Genomic DNA, 21,479 nt, shown 5'->3' with positions numbered 1-21,479 from the left:
TTTGACAGTTTCCCACGTGACAGTTGAGAGCAGGGAACCAAAGAGCCTGCTATAGCCCTACTATATTTGAAATTATCCCCTATCTTATTTATAGGTATTATTTATTAGTTATTTTCTGTATGTGTTAAGACCATTTTATAACATGGGAAACAAAAACATAGAGGTTAAGGTTAAGTGAAACAAATTGGTTAAGTACAAGGAATCTGGGTAAAAATGTCAAAGTTTGACTGACACTTGTATTCATGTTTATATAGCTGTATGATCTTAGCCAAGTTAGCATTCTGTGTCTGTTGTATGAAATTGTACCGCTGAAGTGAAATAATGTATTTGAGGCACTTTGAACAATGCCTGCCCTAATGCCTGTACTAATAAATATCAGCTAAAATCTAGCTCAGAGTATTTGCAGTTCAGTGCACACACACAGAATAGCCATTAAAATAAATTTTATAACAATGATGGTGCTCATAGGTAGTGATTTTGGCAACATTAACATTTTAGATACCCCATTATGGTATTTTAGTTTGCTTATTACCATACATATATGTGAACATTTGTCATATAATTACAAATATCAGCATGTAAATGTAATCCTTAACTTTTTTTTTTTTTTCGAGACAGGATCTTACTATGACTGGACCTTACCGTGTACACCAGTCTGGCCTCAAACTCAAAGAGATCTACATGCCTGCCTCCAAACTGCTGTTAACTTTGCCTTTAGTTTTTAATAATTATAGGCTCTTAGGAAGTTGCAAAAACAGTCACAGAGATTACATATGTTTCTTTTCTATTTCTTGCCCTAACCTATTTTTATAAGATTATGATATTGGTTAACAATGGAAGATGTATGCATTTTTCCAAGTCTTTGCTGTTACAAATAAAACTCATGTGAATATTTGCGACAAATTTTTTTGTGGACATTTCTCTAGGATAAATGACCAGGAATGTGATCACAGTGTTGGATGCTAAATATGTTTTAAGAAATCATAGTGGTTGTACCATTTTACATTCCTACCTGTAGGATCTAATGTATCTGTTTTTCTCTGTGTTCTTGCCACCATTTGGTATTGCCACTGTTTTTGTCTTGAGCAGTACAGGTATATATGTAGTACTAATTCACGTGCATTTTATTTGTCGAAATAACTGTTTAAGCTTTATGCTTATTTTCCAATTAGATTTTCCCCTTTTTAAAAAATATTTCAATTAGCTATAAAGTAACAGGTTTTACTGTTTTTGCTGAACCTCCTCTTCTCCCTCCTCATATCCTTTTACTCTTCCAGTATTCACCTTTCCACTTCCGTGACTCATTACCTGCCCTCCTACAACCACTTTAACCCCCTCTTATGGTTTCCTTGCATTTTACTTTGGAGTCTTAAGTTAAACAACTTCAACTTCTTCTTCTTATTATTGTTATTATTATTATTTTGTATATAGTGGGACATGCCACAGTATGATTGTGAAGATCAAAGAACAATATTTGGGAGTCAATTCTTCTTTATTTGTATTCTCAGACTCTTAACTCAGGTTACAGGCTGGTTTAACAAGAGCCTTTATGTGCTCAGCCATCTTGCTAACCCCCAAGTTACTGGCACATTCTAGATAGGAACCCCTTGTAACTATAATTTCACCACTTGGGGAGCTGAGACAGATTATGTTCTGACCAGCTTGGGCTGTGTGGCAAGATCTTGTCAAAAAACAAAAACAAAATAAAACAAAAAAACCCTAACCCAGCTAAAACAAAACAAATCTTTTGTAGGATATAAGATATGCAAATAATGGATCCTAGTTTAAAGCTTGTCTTTTCATCTTTTTAGCAGAGCCTTCAGAACAGGAATTTTCTATATGTCTTTTTGGTTGTGATACTAGCATTTAATGGCTGAGCCATCTCTCCACCTCAGAAATTTACTATTTTAATGAAGCCCAGTTAACGCTGCTACTACCCCCACATTATAGATGTTTTGGTTTCATTTCTAAGAACCCTTCACCTGGCCCAGTTCTGAAAACTGTATTATCATTTCTTTCTCTGTCTCTCCTTCCCTTCCTCTCTCTCCAGTCTTAATGTTACTTAGGTATGCTTTTAGTTAACATTGGCTCAGTATTTAGACCTTGTTACTTTTCACCAGTTTTTAATATGTCTGTGTATGCAGGTACATATGTGCCATAGCATAGGTGTGGAGGTCAGAGGACAACTTTCAAGAATCAGTTCTTGCCTTCTACCATGTTGAGACAGGGCTTTTGTTGATCTGCTTCTGTGCTGTGTACTCCAGGCTGGCTGGCTTTTGAGCTTCCTGACAGTTCTCCGGTCTCTCTTTATTTCTCTGTAGGAATGCTGGGATTATGAAGGTATGCCACAGTACCTAACTTTTTATGTACACCTGAGCAGGTCAGGTTGTCAGACTTGCACAGCAGTGGGGCCACGGAACTGTGAGACTGGGATTAGAGCTGTGGGATTTGGGAGAGCCAGCCAAAAGAAAAGGGTTGAAGTATGTCCGAACCCTGGAAATCTTATTCTGAGATGGCCAGGTGTAGAACCATTACCCCCGTGTCCCAAGCCTCCATGTCCAGGTGCACTTTGCCATGCACCCCAAACTTTAATCCACATCAGGAGGTCATGTAGCCTGGTAGCCAAGTTAAACATCCTCTCTCCTTATAAGGTCATGTCCAGTAGCACCTGGAATTCTTCCTCATGGGAATGAGGCATCCTCAGCACCCTGGCCATGACTAATAACATACATTTACCCTGAAAGCCCCTGCCCATCCACCAAAGGTTTAAGTAGTCTTTGTTCCTCCCGGTTAAATGAGCTGTCTCACTTAAAGGGGAAGTCTGTGATTAAGAGCACTGGCTGATCTTCCAGAGGATCAGTGTTCAGTTCCCAGCACCCACATGGCAGCTCACAGCTGTCTGTAACTCCAGTTCCAAGGGATCTGACGCCCTCACACAGACATCTGGACAGAACACCAACACACATTCAGTAAATAAATAAATAAGAATTAAGTAAGGACTCAATCAGCCAAAGGTGAGAGAACTTTTCTCTACCAGAACCTTTTACTGTGTGCAACTCCAGAGGCCTTTCCCACCCCTACCCTTTACAGTGTAACTACCTGTCTTCCCCCAGAATCCCTTGCTGATGCTAATTTTCTCTTCTTGATAGGTGATGATTGAAGAAAATGCTGAAATTGAAATATATAAAAGAAAAAATCCTTACAGTCCAACCACCAAATAATAAAACTGTAGCATTCTTCAGCTTTAGTGCATATCTTGTATAGTTTCTTTTCCAATATTAAGTGAATTGTATTATTAGTAGTAATTCCCAGCCTGCTTCTTCATTAATATCACCTGTAACACTTAAAAATGTACAGGGATTTATCAAACACTTAACTTGTCTAAAGCTGTGTATCTAATTCAATTTTTAACTTTTTCCTAGCCATTCCATCCTATGGTGAACCTGGATTGTTCTCGGGATTTTCGGCCATTTCTTTGTGCACTCTATGCTCCTATTTGTATGGAATATGGACGTGTCACACTTCCCTGTCGTAGGCTATGTCAGCGTGCATATAGTGAGTGTTCAAAGCTCATGGAGATGTTTGGTGTCCCTTGGCCTGAAGATATGGAATGCAGTAGGTATGGGTCATTTTTAATGCTGATGTGTATCTTCTCTTTCATCTATTTTAAAAAGCAGGATTGTTTATTTTTCTAAATGTATGGGTGTGTATAAAAATGTTGAGCACTGTTTCATTATCACTTTTGTAGAAATTGGGAAGAATTAAATGAAAATATAGGAAAAATATTTGTGAAGAAATTTAAAAGAATTTAGAATTATATAAACAGGACATTTGGGGTTTTTTTTTTCTACCTTTAAAACACTTTCCTGTTTTTAGAGTTCATGAAAAGTTAGAAAATATAGAGAAGAAAGTAATTACTCATGACTTCATTATAGAAGCGTAAACGCATCCGGTATAGATGTGCTGATATCTAAGGCTGCTGTGTTGACTTTGTCTTTTCATTTTTTTTTTTTTTTCTATCACATATTAAGACCCAGTTGAGAAAATGTTGGCTGCCTTTCAAATCTCATCTAACGCATAGACTGGGACCTGTTACAGAGGATTTAAGGATTTGTTTAGCAGACACACCTGTAGTTTTGTAGGAGTGAGCATTGTTAATAGTAATAAAATAGTATGTTATGTAATATACCTTTTTATTTTCTGAAATATTTGCAAAAGAATAATAAGGGAATCTTATGTACTTATAATGATCTGCCTTTTTCTTGTCTCAACATTTTGTAATGTAATCTTTTTTTAAGAAATAAAACTGAAATCTAGGACAGCCAAGGAAGACTACACAAAGAAACCCTGTCTTGAAGAATCAGCAAAAAAAAAGAAAGAAAGAAAACGGAGCCATGTGTGTGCATGGTGGTACACACATGTAATCCAAACACTTGGGGAGGCAGAGGCAGGCAGATCTCTGTGAATTGGAGGCCAGCCTGGCCTACAAATCGAGTCAGGATAGCCAAGGCTACACAGAGAAATTGTCTCAAAAAACCAAAGAAAGAGAGAACTGTAGATGAAAGCTGAGCTTGGTAGCATATGCTTATAACCCCCACATTTAGGAAGCTGAAGCGGGAGGATTGTTTGAAGCCAGTCTGGGCTACACAGTGAGACCCTGCACGGGGTGAGGTGGGGTAGGGTTGGAGGGCTCTGTATTACAATTCAATGTTTTACTGGTCCTTGCCTTTTTCACATTCCCTTCTCTTCCCAAGATAAGGTAAACTTAATGGTAAATTAACTTCATTACTTCTATGCTTGGTTTTATACATAATATGTATAATAGAAATTTATATTTGCATATATATATGTTCCATAAGCAAAATGTTTTCCCTGTGTGTTTATGTGTCAATTTGGATCAGTTTTTGTATTTACTGATTTAAAAGTTAATATTTGATAGTTAATTGTGTTACTATCCTATAGTTATTTAGCCATCTCCTATTGATAATCATTTAGGATGTTCCACAGCATCCTAATTTTTCATTAGAACAGTTTTCATTAAAAACTGTTCATTTCTTCTTTAAAGTAATTTTGACTGAGTTGGCAGTAGTCTGTAGAGGCACATGGCAGACGGGCTAGAAAGCAGCAAAAGGGCAAACTCCCTGAAGGCCAGTCCGTGAGGGCTTTGCCTTTGTAATTAGTACCTCCACAGTGAGGATAAAGTTTCAATCCATGAGATTTGGGGGCATTCAGACCATAGGAGTCATTCCTCAACTTCATGGATATCATCAGTTTCTTCCCCAACCTGTTAGTTTTTTTTTCCAAACTATAGCTCTTCTTTTTGTTATTTGTAGCAAGTTGTCCTGGTAAAGAAATGTTCCCTTGTTCCCCTCAGCAACTTTGCTCATAGAATTTTAGCTCCTTAAGAACAGGGACTTTGTTCTGTTCTTTGCTTGCCTTCATCATCTGGAAGAGTCTAGCACACTGAAAACACTCAATATTTGTTTAATTTATGCCTGTCAAAGAGTATATTCATTTAACTCAGCCTAAGCAATCTAAGAGGTAGCAGAGAGCAATGGGGAAGACAGATTCAGGTTGAGCAAAAATGCTTACAGAGAGAGCAGTTGGAGCATAGTTAATACATGTTAAAAATAAGTAAAAATAGAACCCAGTGAGGTAGTGAGAATGGGACAGATCTGAAAGCAGCGAGAGGAAAGCAGCACAGTTCATAAATAACTGGATATAGGGATTGATTAATGAAAGCTAAACAAAGATAAGTTGCAGAGAACTAAGAAAATAAAAGAAAATTTAAGCATGTTAAAGTTGAGATATTTGAGACAAATTTAAGATAAGATTCTGGCATTTATTTAAACTTGTGTCTCATTTGATTTCCTGCCACTTCAGCCTGCCCTCCTTTTTAAACTTTAGAATATCCTATCTGAGCTGCTGTGTCAGAACAAGTTGTTCCCTTCTTGGATCACCTTCCTGGGTGTCCATTGTGTTACGGTTCTTCACAGAGTTCAGTTCTTGCTTTCTTCACTTTCCCTGGAGTCTCACTAAGCAAGTCTCAGCAAAATTGAAATAATTTCTTGTATTCCATCTGATTGTAATGGAATAAAGCTAGAAATCAACACTCTGAGAAACTACAAAATACATAGACTTATGTAGATTAAACAACCAATATAGAATGATGAATAGGTCATTGACAAAATCAAGATGCCTGGAGTCAAATGCACATCAAAATCTATGTAATATAGTGAAAGCATTCCTAAGGGGGTATGCTTTTTAGCTTTCTGAAACTAGTTTTGTGGTGAAGCTAAACAGGATTTTCTTAAAAAAATTCTTAATTTTATGCACAGCTGTGTTTAGAAATAACTAAATTAAAGGCTACAGTATGTTGGAGAGAAGTTGTCAGATGGTAGAAAAAAGCTAGGTGAATTTAAAGACCTTAGATGCCCTTTAGTTACTCAGTAGTATAAGCAGAGACTGGCCTAGGGCATCGCTTAAGTGGTAGAGTGCTTGCTTGGCATTCATAAAAGCCTAGGTTCTAAACCCAGCATTGCTCCCCCAAAGATAATTAAAGACTGCATGAAATTTAAAAGTCATTTGTGAGGTTGTTTATTACTGGTCTAGCTCACAGCACCTTGGGCATTTAAAGAAGATTTTCAAATCTTAGGTTTGAACTTTTAGCTGATATTCTCTTGGTACAATATAATTGCACATACACACGTACACACACATTCGCATTTGGAAACTATAGATATTATACTATATACATTATTTCATATGTTGTTTATTGTTGATGGCTGGCTTGAGTTTTAGTGGATTACTGATTTTAATGGTAAAACAAATTTAGCTTTACTACTTTGTCATTTAAAATCTGCTTGAAGCCTACCAGAACATGCCACTCTCTTTATTTCTGTTTATCCCAAGTGACAGGAATAGATGATAGGGACTAAATTTAGAAATTGAAATTGTTAAGTGGCAGCAGATTTCTCTGGAAATAAATATGGTTCTTATCTTTTGTTTTTTAGGTTCCCAGATTGTGATGAGCCTTATCCCCGGCTTGTGGATTTGAATTTAGTTGGAGATCCAACTGAAGGAGCCCCAGTTGCAGTACAGCGGGATTATGGTTTTTGGTGTCCCCGAGAGTTGAAAATTGATCCTGATCTTGGCTATTCCTTTCTGCACGTGCGAGATTGTTCACCACCATGTCCCAATATGTACTTTAGGAGAGAAGAACTGTCATTTGCTCGTTATTTCATAGGCCTGATTTCAATCATCTGCCTCTCTGCCACGCTGTTCACTTTTTTAACCTTTCTGATTGACGTCACAAGATTCCGTTACCCTGAAAGACCTATTATATTTTATGCAGTCTGCTACATGATGGTGTCGTTAATTTTCTTCATTGGGTTTTTGCTTGAGGACCGAGTAGCCTGCAATGCATCTAGCCCTGCACAGTATAAGGCTTCCACAGTGACACAAGGATCTCACAACAAAGCCTGTACCATGCTTTTTATGGTACTCTATTTTTTCACTATGGCTGGCAGTGTATGGTGGGTAATTCTTACCATCACATGGTTTTTAGCAGCTGTGCCAAAGTGGGGTAGTGAAGCTATTGAGAAGAAAGCATTGCTATTTCATGCCAGTGCCTGGGGCATCCCCGGAACTCTGACTATCATCCTTTTAGCGATGAATAAAATTGAAGGTGACAATATTAGTGGCGTGTGTTTTGTCGGCCTGTACGATGTTGATGCATTAAGATATTTCGTTCTTGCTCCCCTCTGCCTGTATGTGGTAGTTGGGGTTTCTCTCCTGTTAGCCGGCATTATATCCCTAAACAGAGTTCGGATTGAGATCCCATTAGAAAAGGAAAACCAAGATAAGTTAGTGAAGTTCATGATCCGCATCGGTGTTTTCAGCATTCTTTACCTTGTACCACTCTTGGTTGTAATTGGATGTTACTTTTATGAGCAAGCTTACCGTGGCATCTGGGAAACAACATGGATACAGGAACGCTGCAGAGAATATCACATTCCGTGTCCATACCAGGTAAGGGAACCCTTGTTATTAATTCTCATAATGTGTGATAGTGAAAAGACGGTTACTATGAAGAGGTAATCTTACCTGCGGTTTTCTTTCTAATTCTTCATGGCAGTTAAGCATGTACATTAAAGTTTTAAAGTAAAGAGAATTGGTACGTATTATATTTGTATTTGTATAGACATATTTGTATAGACATTCAATTTAAGAGATGATTTACATATCCATACTATGAGCTTAAATAAGTAACTTATTTCTATTACCACAAAATATTTATTGATACTTTGAAAGTCAAGGATATAGGGGAAAAAAACTATTCCAACTCTGAGAAAAGGGTTATGTCTTCTGTGGAAATTTCACTGGTGTCAGATTAGTAATTATTTGAAGTTTTATGGGAATAGTAGAAATCAGTTGCATAAACTCTTGGCCTTATTTTTTCTTGTTTGCATATTGAATGTTTTGTTATGTGCCTTTGAGTTAGAAGAGTCACAGAATCAGAATTTTAGATCTAGAAAGAAATTTAAAAATCATTTATTTGGATTCTGTATATAATTTAAATTTTCATACATGTCTGTTTTGTTTGAATATTTGAAATACTGAGTGACTTGCCCATGTTTAATGTGTGACCAGCTGGTATTTAGTCTTAGAATAGCTGAGAACAGCTCAGAGCACTTCATCCTGTACATGGTTCCTAATCTTCTTTTTAAAAGGAGTTTTCTTTCTTCTATTTTTTAGGGCTTATTTATTTGATTTTATGTGTATGAATGTTTTGCTAACATAACACACATGTGCACTGCATGTACGCCTAGTGCCAGGAGAGTTCAGAAAAGGGTGTCAGATCCCCTGGAACTAGGGTTATAGGTGGTTGTGAGCCGTCATGTGTAGGTGCTGGAAACCAAACCTGAATCCTTTCCAAGAGTAATGAGTGCCCTCAGCTGCTGAGCGGTTTCTCATTCCCTCACAAGAAGTTTTCTTAAGAGAATGTTCTGATCTGTTCATCTGTCCTCTAAGTGTACGTTACAGCTCCACGACACTTGTTGGACCTTCTTAACACTATTAAAGTGCTTACAGCTCAGAGTAAAGGGCTCAGAGTTCATGTATCTTTTCTTCCTGCTAAACAGTGAACTCTTTGAGAGCAACAACTTTTTCTTCTTTTATTGAAAATAGATTCTATTCCCATACAATATATTCTGATTATAGTTCCTCTTCCTCTACTCCCAGTTCCTCCCCACTTCCCCTTCCCTCCGGATCTACTCTTTCTGTCTCTCATTATAAAAGAGCAGGCTTCTAAGAGATAACAATCAAACATGACAAAATACAAAATGTGGCAAAAACTATCAACTCAAGTTGGACTTGGCAGGCCAGTAGGAGGAGTAGTCCCAAGAGCAGGCACAAGAGTCAAAGACCCACTTGTTCTCACACTAAGGAGTCCCATAAAAATACTAAGCTACCAGCTATAATATAGATGTGGAACACCTGGTGTAGATGATGTAGGCCCTGTGCTTGCTGCGTCAGTTGCTGTGAGCTCATATATATCTTGCTTAGTTGATTTATAGGGCCTTGTTCTCCTGGTTTCCTCCATCCCCTCTGGCTCTTGCAATCTTTCTGCCTCCTCTTCTGTGGGATTCCCTGAGCTTGGGGCCTGGGAGTTAGGAGGAGATGGGTAGAGGGAGAGAATTCAGAGACAGCTGGAGTTGGGGGCACTTGGGGTGATGTGGAAACCTAGTGCAAGGAAACTACTTCCTTGACTCTATTAAGACAATCCCTTCTCCAGTCTGCTTGTAAAATCTATTCTATTTCCTTGGGGGAGATCATGATCTTCCCCCAAGACCCTCTTCCTTATCTACTCTCCGGGTCTACGGATTGTAGCTTGGTTTACATAACAGCTACTATCCACTTACATATGAATACTTACCATATTTATCTTTCTGAGTCGGGGTTACCTAACTCAGAAAGATTTTTTTTTAATAGTTCCACTCCTCTGCCTGCAGATTTTATGATGTCATTTTTTAAACATCTGAGATATACTCCATTGTGTAAACATACCACATTTTCTTTATCCATTTATCTGTCTTTAGGGACATCTAGGTTGTTTCCAGTTTCTGGCCATTTTGAATAAAGCCACAATGAACGTGGTTGAGCAAGCGTCCTTGTGGTAAGATGGAGAGTCCTTTGGGTATATACCCAAGAGTGTTAATAGCTGGGTCTTGAGGTAGATCAATTCCCAAGTTTTCTGAGAAACCACCATATTGATTTCCAAAGTGGCTGTACAAGCACTCCCCCTAGCAATGGAGGAGTGTTCCCCTTGCTCCACATCCTTGTGAGCATGGGTTGTTATTTTAGCCATTCTGGCAGGTGTAAAATGGAATTTCAAAGTAGTTTTTGATTTGCATTTCCCTGATGGCTAAGGATGTTGAACATTTCTTAGTATGTCTCAGCCATTTGAGATTCCTCTGTTGAGAATTCTGTTTAGATTTATACACCATTTAAAAAAATTGGATTATTTGTTCTGCTGATGTCTAGTTTTTTGAGTTCTCTCTATAATTTGGATATTAGTCTTCTATTGGATGTGGAGTTGGTAAAAAATTCTTTTCCCATTCAGTAGGCTACAGCTTTGTCCTATTGACGGTGTGCTTTGCCTTACAGAAGCTTTTCAGTTTCATGGGGTACCATTTGTTAATTATTGATCTTAATGTCTGAGCTATTGGTGTTCTGTTCAGGAAGTTGTCTCCTGTGCCATTGTATTCAAGTGTACTTGCCACTTTCTCTTTAGTCAGGTTCAGTGTGTCTGGTTTTATGTTGAAGTCTTTGTTCCACTTGGACGTGAGTTTTGTACAATTATGTATCTATTTGCATTCTTCCACATGCAAATATCTAGTCTGACGAGCACCATTTGTTAAAGATGCTATCTTTTTTTCAATGTGTATTTCTGGCTTCTTTATTTAAAATAAGGTGTCCATAGATGTGTGGATTTATGTCTGGGTCTTCAGTTCAATAATGTTGATCAACATGTGTGTTTTTATGCCATACCATGCAGTTTTCATTACAATAGCTCTAGTATAATTTAAAATCAGGGATATTGTTCTTATCTTTTATTTTTTTTAGTTATTCTGTGTTTTTGTTCTTCCATAGAAAGTTAGAATTGTCCTTTCAAGATCTGTAAAGAATTGTCTTGGTATTTTGATAGTGATTGCATTGAATTTGTACATTGCTATTGGTAGGATGGCCATTTTTACTGTGTTAATCCTACCCATCCATGAGCATGGGAGATCTTTACATCTTCTGATATCTTCTTTAAGTTCTTTCTTCAACACCTTGAAGTTTTTATCAAATAAGTCTTTCATTTGGCTTGGTTAGAGTTAGCCTAAATTATTTTATATTATCTGGGGCTATTATGAAAGGTGTTGTTCCCTGATATTTTTCTCAGTTCATTTGTCATTTGTAATAGGAGGGCTACTGATTTTTTAGTTAAACTTATGCCCAGCCATTTTGCTGAAGGAACTCATCAGCTGTATGAGTTGCCTGGGAGAATTTTTAGGGTTACTTATCTGTACTACTATCTCACCTGCAAATAATAGCACTTTGACTTCTTCCCTCGCCATTTGTATTCTCCTAATCTCCTTCAGTTGTCTTTTTGCTCTAGCTAGAACTTCATGTACTATATTGAATAGACATGGAGAGAATGGGCAGCCTTGTCTTGTTCCTGGCTTTAGTGGAATTGCTTAGAGTTTTTCTCCTTAAGTTGGGCTTGCTGTAAACTATGTTTAGTATGTTGAGGTATGTCCCTAATATTCCTAATCTCTCCAAGACTTTCATCATAAAGGAGTGTTAGATTTTGTCAAAGGCCTTCTTTGCATCTAATGAGATCTTTCAGATCTCTAAACACTATTAAAATGTTTACATTTCAGACTGAAGGGCTTTTGTTCATGTATCTTTTCTTTCTATTAGATAGTGATCTCTTTGAGAGCAAGAACTATTTACAAATTTTTTGAATGCATATTCTGTAAATTAGTAAATGACAGCAGTAAAGATGTGAATACAGAAATGGAGAGGAAAGGCCATCTTAGAGAAATAGCAGCAGCAGTGCTGAGGTGTGGGTACGAGTTAACACAGAGTCAGTGCTCACAGTAAACAGTGAGAATGACAGTTTGCCTGGTTTGATGTTGTAAAAGACTGCCTCACAGACAAACGTTTCTTCACCAGCCCTAAAATGACATAGAATTGGATAGTAGCTAAGGTAGATATGGGGAGCAGTTGATACGATTCAGCTATCTCTCACCTTTACTTTCAAGTCTGAGAATTGTGTTAAGACCTTTTAGTAAGCAAGTCTGCTAAGAAATTCAACAGAAGTTCAATTGTTATTTTCCCCCTACCTTGTAAGTTATGAGTTTTAGACATAGTAGCTGATGTTTCTTACAAAGATGAAAGCACTGTACAGTCTATACCACAAAAGAGTCATTCTCATCGTCCGTGAGCTTTGGCTGTGTTAACATCATATTCATGTCCACAACATGGCTGTTCCCATTTATTTAAAAATGGCTTTTCTTCTTTGTCCATATACCCACATTCTTGGTAATACCCCTTTCTGGTCTCTGTAAGTTGTTTACCAACACCTGCAATTGTTGCATTGTAGAAGAAGAGTCTTCAACTCAAGTGGCTACTTTAACTTATAGTCAGACGTTTGTTTCCTTCTTATGGGTATCAGGCATGAAAGTCTTTGCCAGCCTTTGAAGCACCTCAGCTTTAGTGTTTACATCCCTGTATTAGTAATAAGATGATGTTTCTATGTACCAATTGGGCTCGTGGCTTCTCCTTGTGACTTGCCTATTTGTTAGCTTTGTTCGCTGCTCTAGTGGGTCACTGTTTGTTGCTGCTTTTCAGTTATTTGCATCAAAATTATCTTTGGATTTTTCTTTTGTGATTTATGGAGTTTGTTTGTTTAGGTTTTTGGGGGTTGGTTTTGGGTTGGTTTGTCTTAAGTTTTTATTCCACTGATAGAAGAGGTTCTCCTCCCCTTCTATCTGACCCTAATTTATCAGGACTCAAATGGACTGGCTGCTTTGTCTTCCTCTGTGGCCTGCTAAGGCTGTACCTCCTTTCCCACAAGGGGAGGTGATGAAAGAGCCAGCCACTGAGTTCATATCAGTGGACTAGGGGAGAGAGAGGCATGGGGGAGAGAAAAGCAAGGAAGGGTAGGACCGGGAGAAGTCGAGGGAGGGGGCTACAGCCAGAATACAAAGTTAATAAGTTATAATAAATAATTAAAAAAGAAAAAATAATTTAAATAGATGTTTCTAAATGTTAAAATTTTCAGATATTGTAAAATAATAAAAAATAAATGAGAATTTCTTATATTAAAAGTTTTTATTCAAGCAAGTTGGTGATGCATTTTTGTAATCCCAGCACTCTGGGATGCAGAGACAGGTGGATCTCTGTGAGTTCAAGGCCAGCCTGGTCTACAAAGCGAGTCCAGGACAACCAAGGCCACACAGAAAAACCCTGTCTTGAAAAAACCAAAAAGGAAAATAAAAGAAAAAGAAGTTTGTCTTCACGTTGAATTTTTTTCTTTCCCGTAGAAATATTTTCTAAAACTTTTTTCCCCTCACACACAATTTTTGTTGCTGTTTGGTTTTGGTTTTGGTTTTTTTGTTGTTTGCTTGGTTGTTTTCATTTGGTTTGCTTTGTTTTTCCCAGACAGGGTTTCTCTTTGTAGTCTTAGCTGTTCTGGAACTCGCTCTGTAGACCAGAGCTCACTTACCTGAGTGCCTCTGCCTCCCAAGTACGGGGATTAAAGTCTTGTGCAACTGCTTCCTGGCTCACAAATGTATTATTAATGCAACATACACAAACAGTAAAGCAGTAAGAACTTATATCCGCATCCTAACAAACAGCATTCAGGGTGGGAGAGAACTGGACAGAGGCCGCAGCAGATTGATTTCCTTGCTGGAAAGGGCATCATCTTAGGTGAAGAGGGGGTTCTGCACCTTCTCAAGCTCTCTCTCCTTGATTGTGATAATGAGAGGTACTTCATTCAAGGGGAGGTGTGTGATCTGGTGCTCCTCAAGCAGGTTAAAACTTGAAGTCTAGAGCGGTGGTTCTCAACCTTCCTAATGTTGCTATCCTTCAGTCCAGTTCCTCATGTTGTGGTGACCCCAACCATAAACTTATTTTTGTTGTGACTTCATAACTGTAATTTTGCTGCTGTTTTGAATCATATGGTAAATATTTGACCTACAGGTTGAGAACTGCTGGTCTAGAGAATTGTATTTCTGGATATGTATCATCAGAAACAGAACTTTGTGCTTCTCGGTGATCTTCTTCACGGTGAAAGTTGGTTGTTTTTGTTTAAGGAGTCTGTTAGTCTTCACTGAGTTTTCTGTAGCTCTTGAGCAGCCTTTCTGCCAGTGTTGGGTAAGGCTGGTGGAACATGAACACTTTGCCAACTCATGGTTTTAAAACCTGCTATTGCCCATTTAAGGTTTTGACACCAGAAGCCAGCCTAAAATCCATCCTTAGCCAAAAAGCTTCCAGATTCTCCATTAACCTCATCAACAGACCACAGTAGTCATCCTGGATTACTCCAACACTGCTCCAGCTTTTCTAAGATTCAGTGGGCACATTTTTCACACTCACATCTCATGGTTAAGAACACTTGCATGCATACATTAAATTTTTTTCTGTTATTTAGTTTTTCTTAGATAATCACCTTCCTCTTTAAATAAGAATGCAGTTTAATAAATTCTTTTGTGATTTCATGGTTTTTAATCTCAGTTGAGTAAATGGATGTTGAATTAAACTTGCTGTGTAGTTCAAGAGGATGAAGTACTGTTAAAAGTCTACTAGTTATGCTGACTTGCTGGTGGGTAAAAGCCCATGATACCGTTTGCTATGCACAGTAACCTCATAAAGTACATAGTATGGCTTCATTCTAAAGCGCTTGAAGTTATGTGGCCTGCTTAGTCACATTAGCTAAGAGGTCAGCAAAAATAACTTACACAAACTACAGTTCAATGACTGCAAGGCTGGCCACATGTGGATGTAAAAATACATACTGCTCTTTTACTTTTTTAAAGACTTTTAAAATGTTTAGCTATTTTTATTTTAATTGGTGTTGCATCTGCATGTGTGAGGGCGTTGGATCCCCTGGAACAGGAGTTACAGACAGTTGTGAGCTGCCATGTGGGTGCTGGGAGTTGAACCAGGGTCCTCTGGAAGAGCAGCCAGTGCTCATAACTGCTGAGCATCTCTCCAGCCCTTCACCCTTTTACTTTTTTTTTCTTTTTAAGATAGTATTTATGTAGGCCAAATTTGCCTTGAACTCACTGTGTAGCCAGGAATGATCCAGTACAGGCATGATTATAAAATGCTAGGGATGGAACTCAGGGATCTGTGCTTGCTGGAGGATGGAAGGGGGAGAGAAGCTCTGCCCACTGAGCTACACTCTTAGTCCCATTTAAGCGTCTTTAAGGTGCTGTTCTAAATAGTAACAGTTAGTAACCCTCCCTAGCATTTTTTTTTCCAGAAATGCTTTTATTCTCTCAAAATGAGGCTATATGTGTAAGAGTGACCCCACACTTACTCCCCACAATCTCTGGCTCCCACCATTCTACCTCCTTTGTGTGACTGTTCTAGTACCTGATATAAGTGGGATCCTACATTTGTCCTACTTTATGGCTTTTAACGACCAAATATTAAGATACTAGTTTTCATTCAGAATTTCATTTTAGAGGGATCTTGAGCTCCAGTAATAATGTATTCTTGTTTTGAAGTAACATTGAGCATGCCTAAAGGAACGTGTAGGAAGCACTGGTGGAAATTCCTAATGGGAAGTTTTAAAGTATTTGAAACAGTAGTGGGGTAGCTGCCTCAGGCAACTCAGACTAATCGCATTTGAATGTATTTGATTAATACGAACATTGTAAGCCAGGTGGGGTGGCTCACACCCAAAATCCAAGCGTTAGTGTGTAAGGACACCCTGTGTGACATGGTGAGACGCCAAATAACCAAACAATACAAAGCCAGTGAGAAAGGAGCTGTTTGGCTTCTAACAAAAACTATAGTGTTGGCCTCTAATATCTAAAAAATTCAGTTTGTGAAGTAATTGATCGCATTGTTTAAAATACCAGGTAGATTTAATGCTTATAGAAGCTTATGATTTGAATAAAATGAGCTAAATGTAAGTTAGTCTAAATTTCATTTTAAAATGAATGTTCTTCCTGAAAATGGAATTTTACTGCCTACACTTGTACCAGCCAGAGTTTTTTTTTTTCCTTTGTAAGAATGTTTTTGTGTGTGTGTGTGTGTGTGTGTGTGTGTGTGTGTGTGTGTGTGTGTGTATTTAGTCACATTGTAAAAAAGTATTATTTAGGGCCAAGGATATTTGGTAGAGTGTCCAGGAAGCACCAAACCCTAGGTTTCATCCCCAACAACAGGTAAACCCGCTGTTGGTGGTACATGTGTGTGATCCCAGCACTCTGGAAGTCAAAGCAGGAGGGTCAGAAGTTCAGCGTCATTCTGGGCTGGATAGAGACTTCAAGTCTGGGCTGGGATATGTGGCATATTGTCTCCAGAATTAAAAAGAATATTTAGTCCTAAATTTACTCAGTAACACTTATTTCACAATTGAAAAAGGGTGAAAGGGTTAGAGAGATGGCTTAAGAGAGTGTATTGTTCTTGTGGAAGACCCGAGTTCAGTTCCCAGCACCCATACAGACTATTTCTCCAGGGAGAGCCAACTCTGTCTTCTATGGGAAATTTGTATAATTAAAAAAAACATCTGTAAAAGCAGTGACATTTACTAATAGAGCAGGTGTCATGTTAGTATTTTCCCAGGTATTTTGGTGGTTTCTGGTTGTTATTTTTCCTTAATACCAATTCCTTTTATTTATTTAGTGTGTCTTAAAAGATTTGAAGCATTTTGTGAAAGTTATATTCTCCAGAAGTTGTTGATAATCCTATAAAACTATACAGACTTTTTTATGCAGACATAAAAATGACACAGACTATCTGAATAGTCTGACACAGAGACATAGTTATAAGAGCGTTAGGCCTTAGCTTACTGTCGTTCCCAGCTAACTCTTACAACCTATGTTTAATCTGTGTTCTGCCATGTGGTTCTTTACCTCCCCAGTTTCATCTGTCCAACTTTCCCATGTCTTGTCAGTGAATCCCTTAGTGCCTCTTCCTTTCCCAGAGTTCCTGTCTCTCCAGAAGTCCTGCTTATTCTTTCCTTCTGCTTTTGCTGTATATAGGCCTGTCTCTTTATTCAACCAATCAGAAGGTGATAGAGAACAATGTTTACAAAACATTGATACAGGTGATGCTTAACAGTACCACAGTCAGGCCTGTACTCAGCTATGTGCTGGCACAGAAACCAGCATTTGAATATACATGGATACCCCTTACATAATGTACCCCAACAGTCCTAGAATTCAGTCCTGCAATGTAATAGGATTATATACTTACCCATACTGGGACAAATCAAATGGGTTGAATTCCTATCAAGTTTTAACCATTTATTCATGTAAGGAAATAATACATTACCTTCTAAGTTGCTATGAAGATTAAACAAGAGATTTTCATCTCTTACCTGAATATATTGTATAGGGTGTAATTTCACTGTTGGGTAAGTATATAATTCTTCCTGTATTCTCTACTGTAATCATCAGATTTTCTTCTAAACATTAATTTTCAAAAGCACTTTTTTTTCTCATGTCTTTGATTCATCTAACTTAGTGCCTCATGTTCCAGGGAGTCTGACATTAGTGCTTTTGTTTTAGTCATAGAATGTATGTTGCCATGGTACTATAAGCAGTTTAGCTGAGACTATCGAGTTCACTTTAGAGCCTTGAGCCTTGCAGAATATAAAAAAATAATTTTTATAGATCAACAAAACATTTACACTTCCAGACACACAAGACAAACCACCTGTTGTTTATGTAGACTTGTTTATATTCAGAAAACATAAAAATAGCAGACATTAAATCTAATTTGTTGTGATTTTAGTTTCATTTTCTAATAGGAATGTTCCATTTGCCGGGCAGTTTCAGTGGAACCAGCCATACTTAGGAAAGAATTGTGAGGAAAATGGGATTTCTCTTCTTGCACTATGACAGAGAGTGAAGGATTCATCTTGTAAATATATAGTTTTTCTCATGTTCTGAAGGAGGTATCTACCAATCTTTCAAGTGAAAGATTAGCCAGTTTATAATTTCTTCAGCTCTTTTGTTTGTTTGTTTGAGATAAGATCTCATGTAGTCCAAACTGGCCTCAAATATACTATGGTGGATGATGACCTTGAATTTGTGATCCTACTATCTCCCGAGTCCCTATATTACAGATGTGTGCTGTCACACCCAATTTATGTGTTTCTGGGGTTCAAACCCAGGCTTTCCTGCATGTTAGGCAAGCACTCTACTAAGTGAGCTACATCCACAGCCTGGTCTCTGAAATTCGTCTCATATGTAAACTTAAGTGAATCAAAAAATTGCTTTCCCATAACCACGACTTATTCTCCCTTCTTTAAAAAAAAAAACAAAACCATTAATTCAAAATTACTATACCTCTACTCTTCCGACGTGTTGCTGGTTGCTACAGAGATGGGAGTGATTAAGATATAGCTATTGTCTCAAGGCAGTTCATAGCCCAGAAAATAACTGTGATTTAGATAATGCTGTGACTAAAACAAAATTATGTGTGAGGTCTTGTCTTTTCTTCCTTAGAAAATGAACACTTTCTTAGCATGTACCAGGAGAAACTACACGAATAACAACAAACAGACCTGGAAACACCTAGTAAAAACAGCTTAAAAGTTTCTAGGGCAAAAATCACAAAGTTTGTTAAGTGCACAAAGATTTTATATATAAGTAGTTTGTAAACATAAAATAAGAAGATATACATTTTTGTTTTGTTTTTTTTAAGGCAGGGTTTTTTTGTGTAGCCCTGGCTGTCTTGGACTCATTTTGTAGACTAGGCTGGCCTTGAACCCAACAGAGACCCACCTGCCTCTGCCTCCAGAGTGCTGGGATTAAAGGAGTGCACCACCATGGCCAGCTTACAAAGATTATTTTTCCAGCATTTCATAGCCAGGATAAAATGTTTCTGAGTAAGAAAATCTCATGTTGGATCCTGAAGTTTAGAAGTGACTAGAGAGTCAACTGTAACAGATTTCCATACACATGTTTTATTAATTCTACCTTAAAATAAAACACAGCATTTAAGGGGCTGGAGAATGATTCAGCAGAGAGCCTAGGTTCAGTTCCTAGCACCCACATCGCAGCTAACAACTGATAGGGTTTTTTTGTTTGTTTCTTTAGTCATAAAGTTGTGAACAATTTGGGGGAAGTTTTAAAGGTCTCATCTATGAGCATGGTCTTCATTGTGTACAAGGCTGAGAATGTCATCGGTTATGACAGTGCTTTGTAAAGAAGAGTCCTTGTTTTGTTTATTGTTCTGTGAAATCAAACTAGTTCTCCTTTCCTGATTATTTCTTTAGTCTGTGTTTGAAAAAGACAAAACTTTGCAAAATAATTTACATTTTTGTGTGTTTTGCTTTAGGAAGAAAAACAGTAGGTTTTTTTGTTTTGTTTCATTTTGTTTAGTCCAACAGAAATTGCACTCCCCGCCTGCATGAGCATCATTGTTGCACTATGTGTGAGGGTTATCATTCCTTATGTTCACCAAGATCTCCCTCTTGCCACATCTATAATTGTGTAGTCTATGTGGACAGTGCTATTTTTCTACTTTCTAGACATTCCCTGTTGTATGGCATTAGTAACATCGGTAATGATCAGCACCAGTCACATGTAATTGGATGAAAGTTTAGGATGTTGTCCTTTGCTTAATCAAATATAATGTCTTCATAATGCCAGCAAGGTAAAAAAAAAAAAATTATAGGGTTGAGATAACTGTATTGTTTCTATTTTCATTTTGAGCTTTGAAGTAAGTTCGGTTTGGGGGTTAGCTAAAAATAGCAGGTGCTGCACGTATTGATACATGCTGGCCACGTCTGTCAGGTGGTAATATTTTGTAATAACATCTGAGCATTTGCACTCTAATGGGCAATAGGTTCTGAATCAGGCAAGCTCTGTTCTCCTTTGTCTCTTTGCCCTCTGATCTCTCACTTGAGTAATTAGGAGCTTGAATAATAAGATGCAGATTTGTTCTTTAATCATTAAAGTTTATTTGAACCCAAGTTGTTAAACTTTGTTGCAGTTGGTTACATTGGCTGCTCTTAATTTTATAAGAAGTAATTTATTCTAAGATGGCAGTCTCCTGTTCAGATTATTTCCTTACAGTGATTGACGAAAAATCTGGAGGTTGAAATCCTGCTTTATTACACATTTTCACAGTGGCAAAATAAATTGATGGTCCAAGGATGGGAGAATAAAGATTGAGAGAAGAGAACTAAAACTATGAAAAAGTGAGCTGTTAACAGCTCTTTACTTACCCAACCTTGTGTTACTTTAACTCAGGAAACCATTGCTTTCCTGAAAGGGACGAATTCTAGTTTATAAACCACATCTGATAGGTAGTAGCAGTTAGCGTTTCCTGACTTCTTCTTTGTTCCACTGTTCTGTAGTGTTCACTTGGTCAGACATAAAGAGTTCACAGTGGAACTTGCTGCCACTCTGTTCCATGGCTTCCTTGTCTCTCTGTGCTACTTTATCTTAATTAACTATAGCATCATAATAGGCTTTTATGTCAATAGGGCAAGTAATTGACGTTTCAGAGTGTAATAAAAGTAAAGGCTGATAAAGCAGCATCATGTAATTAAGAAGTGTATAAAAGCTGTAACTAGAGGCTTCTAAGAACTGTTTGCTGTGGGTATGGCTCACTAGTAGAACCTTTGTCTAAGCATACAGAAGGTCCTGGGTTCTATCGTCAGCTCCCGAGAAAATAACAAACAGAAAAATCCCTACTCTGTTACTTGTATGACAGACTGCCTGAACCTGATTAGTAAGTTATTTTCATAGATTGCAGGCTCGATACAAGTGTATCAGTATATTGTGAGTAACATATTTTGACAAATAAAAGTTAATCAAACACAGTATGTATCTCCATTAGAAAAATACAGATTTTTCTTGGTAAGGAAAAAGAGCCAAGAAGACTCCATCAACCTGATTACCTGATTCAAAGCCAAAGTCTCAACAATAGTGTAGACCACCAAATAATGTGAATCTACCTTAGGAAACCTCCTAAGCCTTTTAAGTAAGGTTTTCTTTCCTTAATATGAGTGATTTTTCCATTTACTTAAAAAGAATTTAACCTCAGGGTTTTGTTAGAGTGTGAATCTAAGTAGGGAAAACAAGATAGAGATGACTGTTTTCCATATGATGCTTAAATAAAGCAGTACTGTTGGCTAAAATTGGAGTTATTGTGGAGATCAGGTGTTTAAAAGATAATACATATAGGTTGTCTATGGTTAGCCAGGCTATTCTACAAAAATCAAGGACAGT

At 37.6% G+C, this 21,479-nt stretch overlaps 1 protein-coding gene across 1 annotated transcript in view; it reads left to right on the top strand.

Annotated features, from left to right (window-relative positions):
* Fzd3 (frizzled class receptor 3) overlaps positions 1–21,479 on the top strand; it is a 54,301-nt gene that overhangs the window by 14,751 nt on the left and 18,071 nt on the right. Inside the window, exons 3-4 of the mRNA XM_055609724.1 lie at positions 3,423–3,619; positions 7,014–8,031. Coding sequence (XP_055465699.1) covers positions 3,423–3,619; positions 7,014–8,031 — 1,215 coding nt within the window. The remainder of the gene's footprint in view (positions 1–3,422; positions 3,620–7,013; positions 8,032–21,479) is intronic.

The sequence above is a fragment of the Psammomys obesus genome, unplaced genomic scaffold (assembly GCF_907164565.1).
Source record: "Psammomys obesus unplaced genomic scaffold, mPsaObe1.curated_primary_1811, whole genome shotgun sequence".
NCBI classification, from domain to species: domain Eukaryota; kingdom Metazoa; phylum Chordata; class Mammalia; order Rodentia; family Muridae; genus Psammomys; species Psammomys obesus.
Note: the sequence above shows the minus strand (reverse complement) of the source record. Positions and strands in the feature narration are given on the sequence as shown.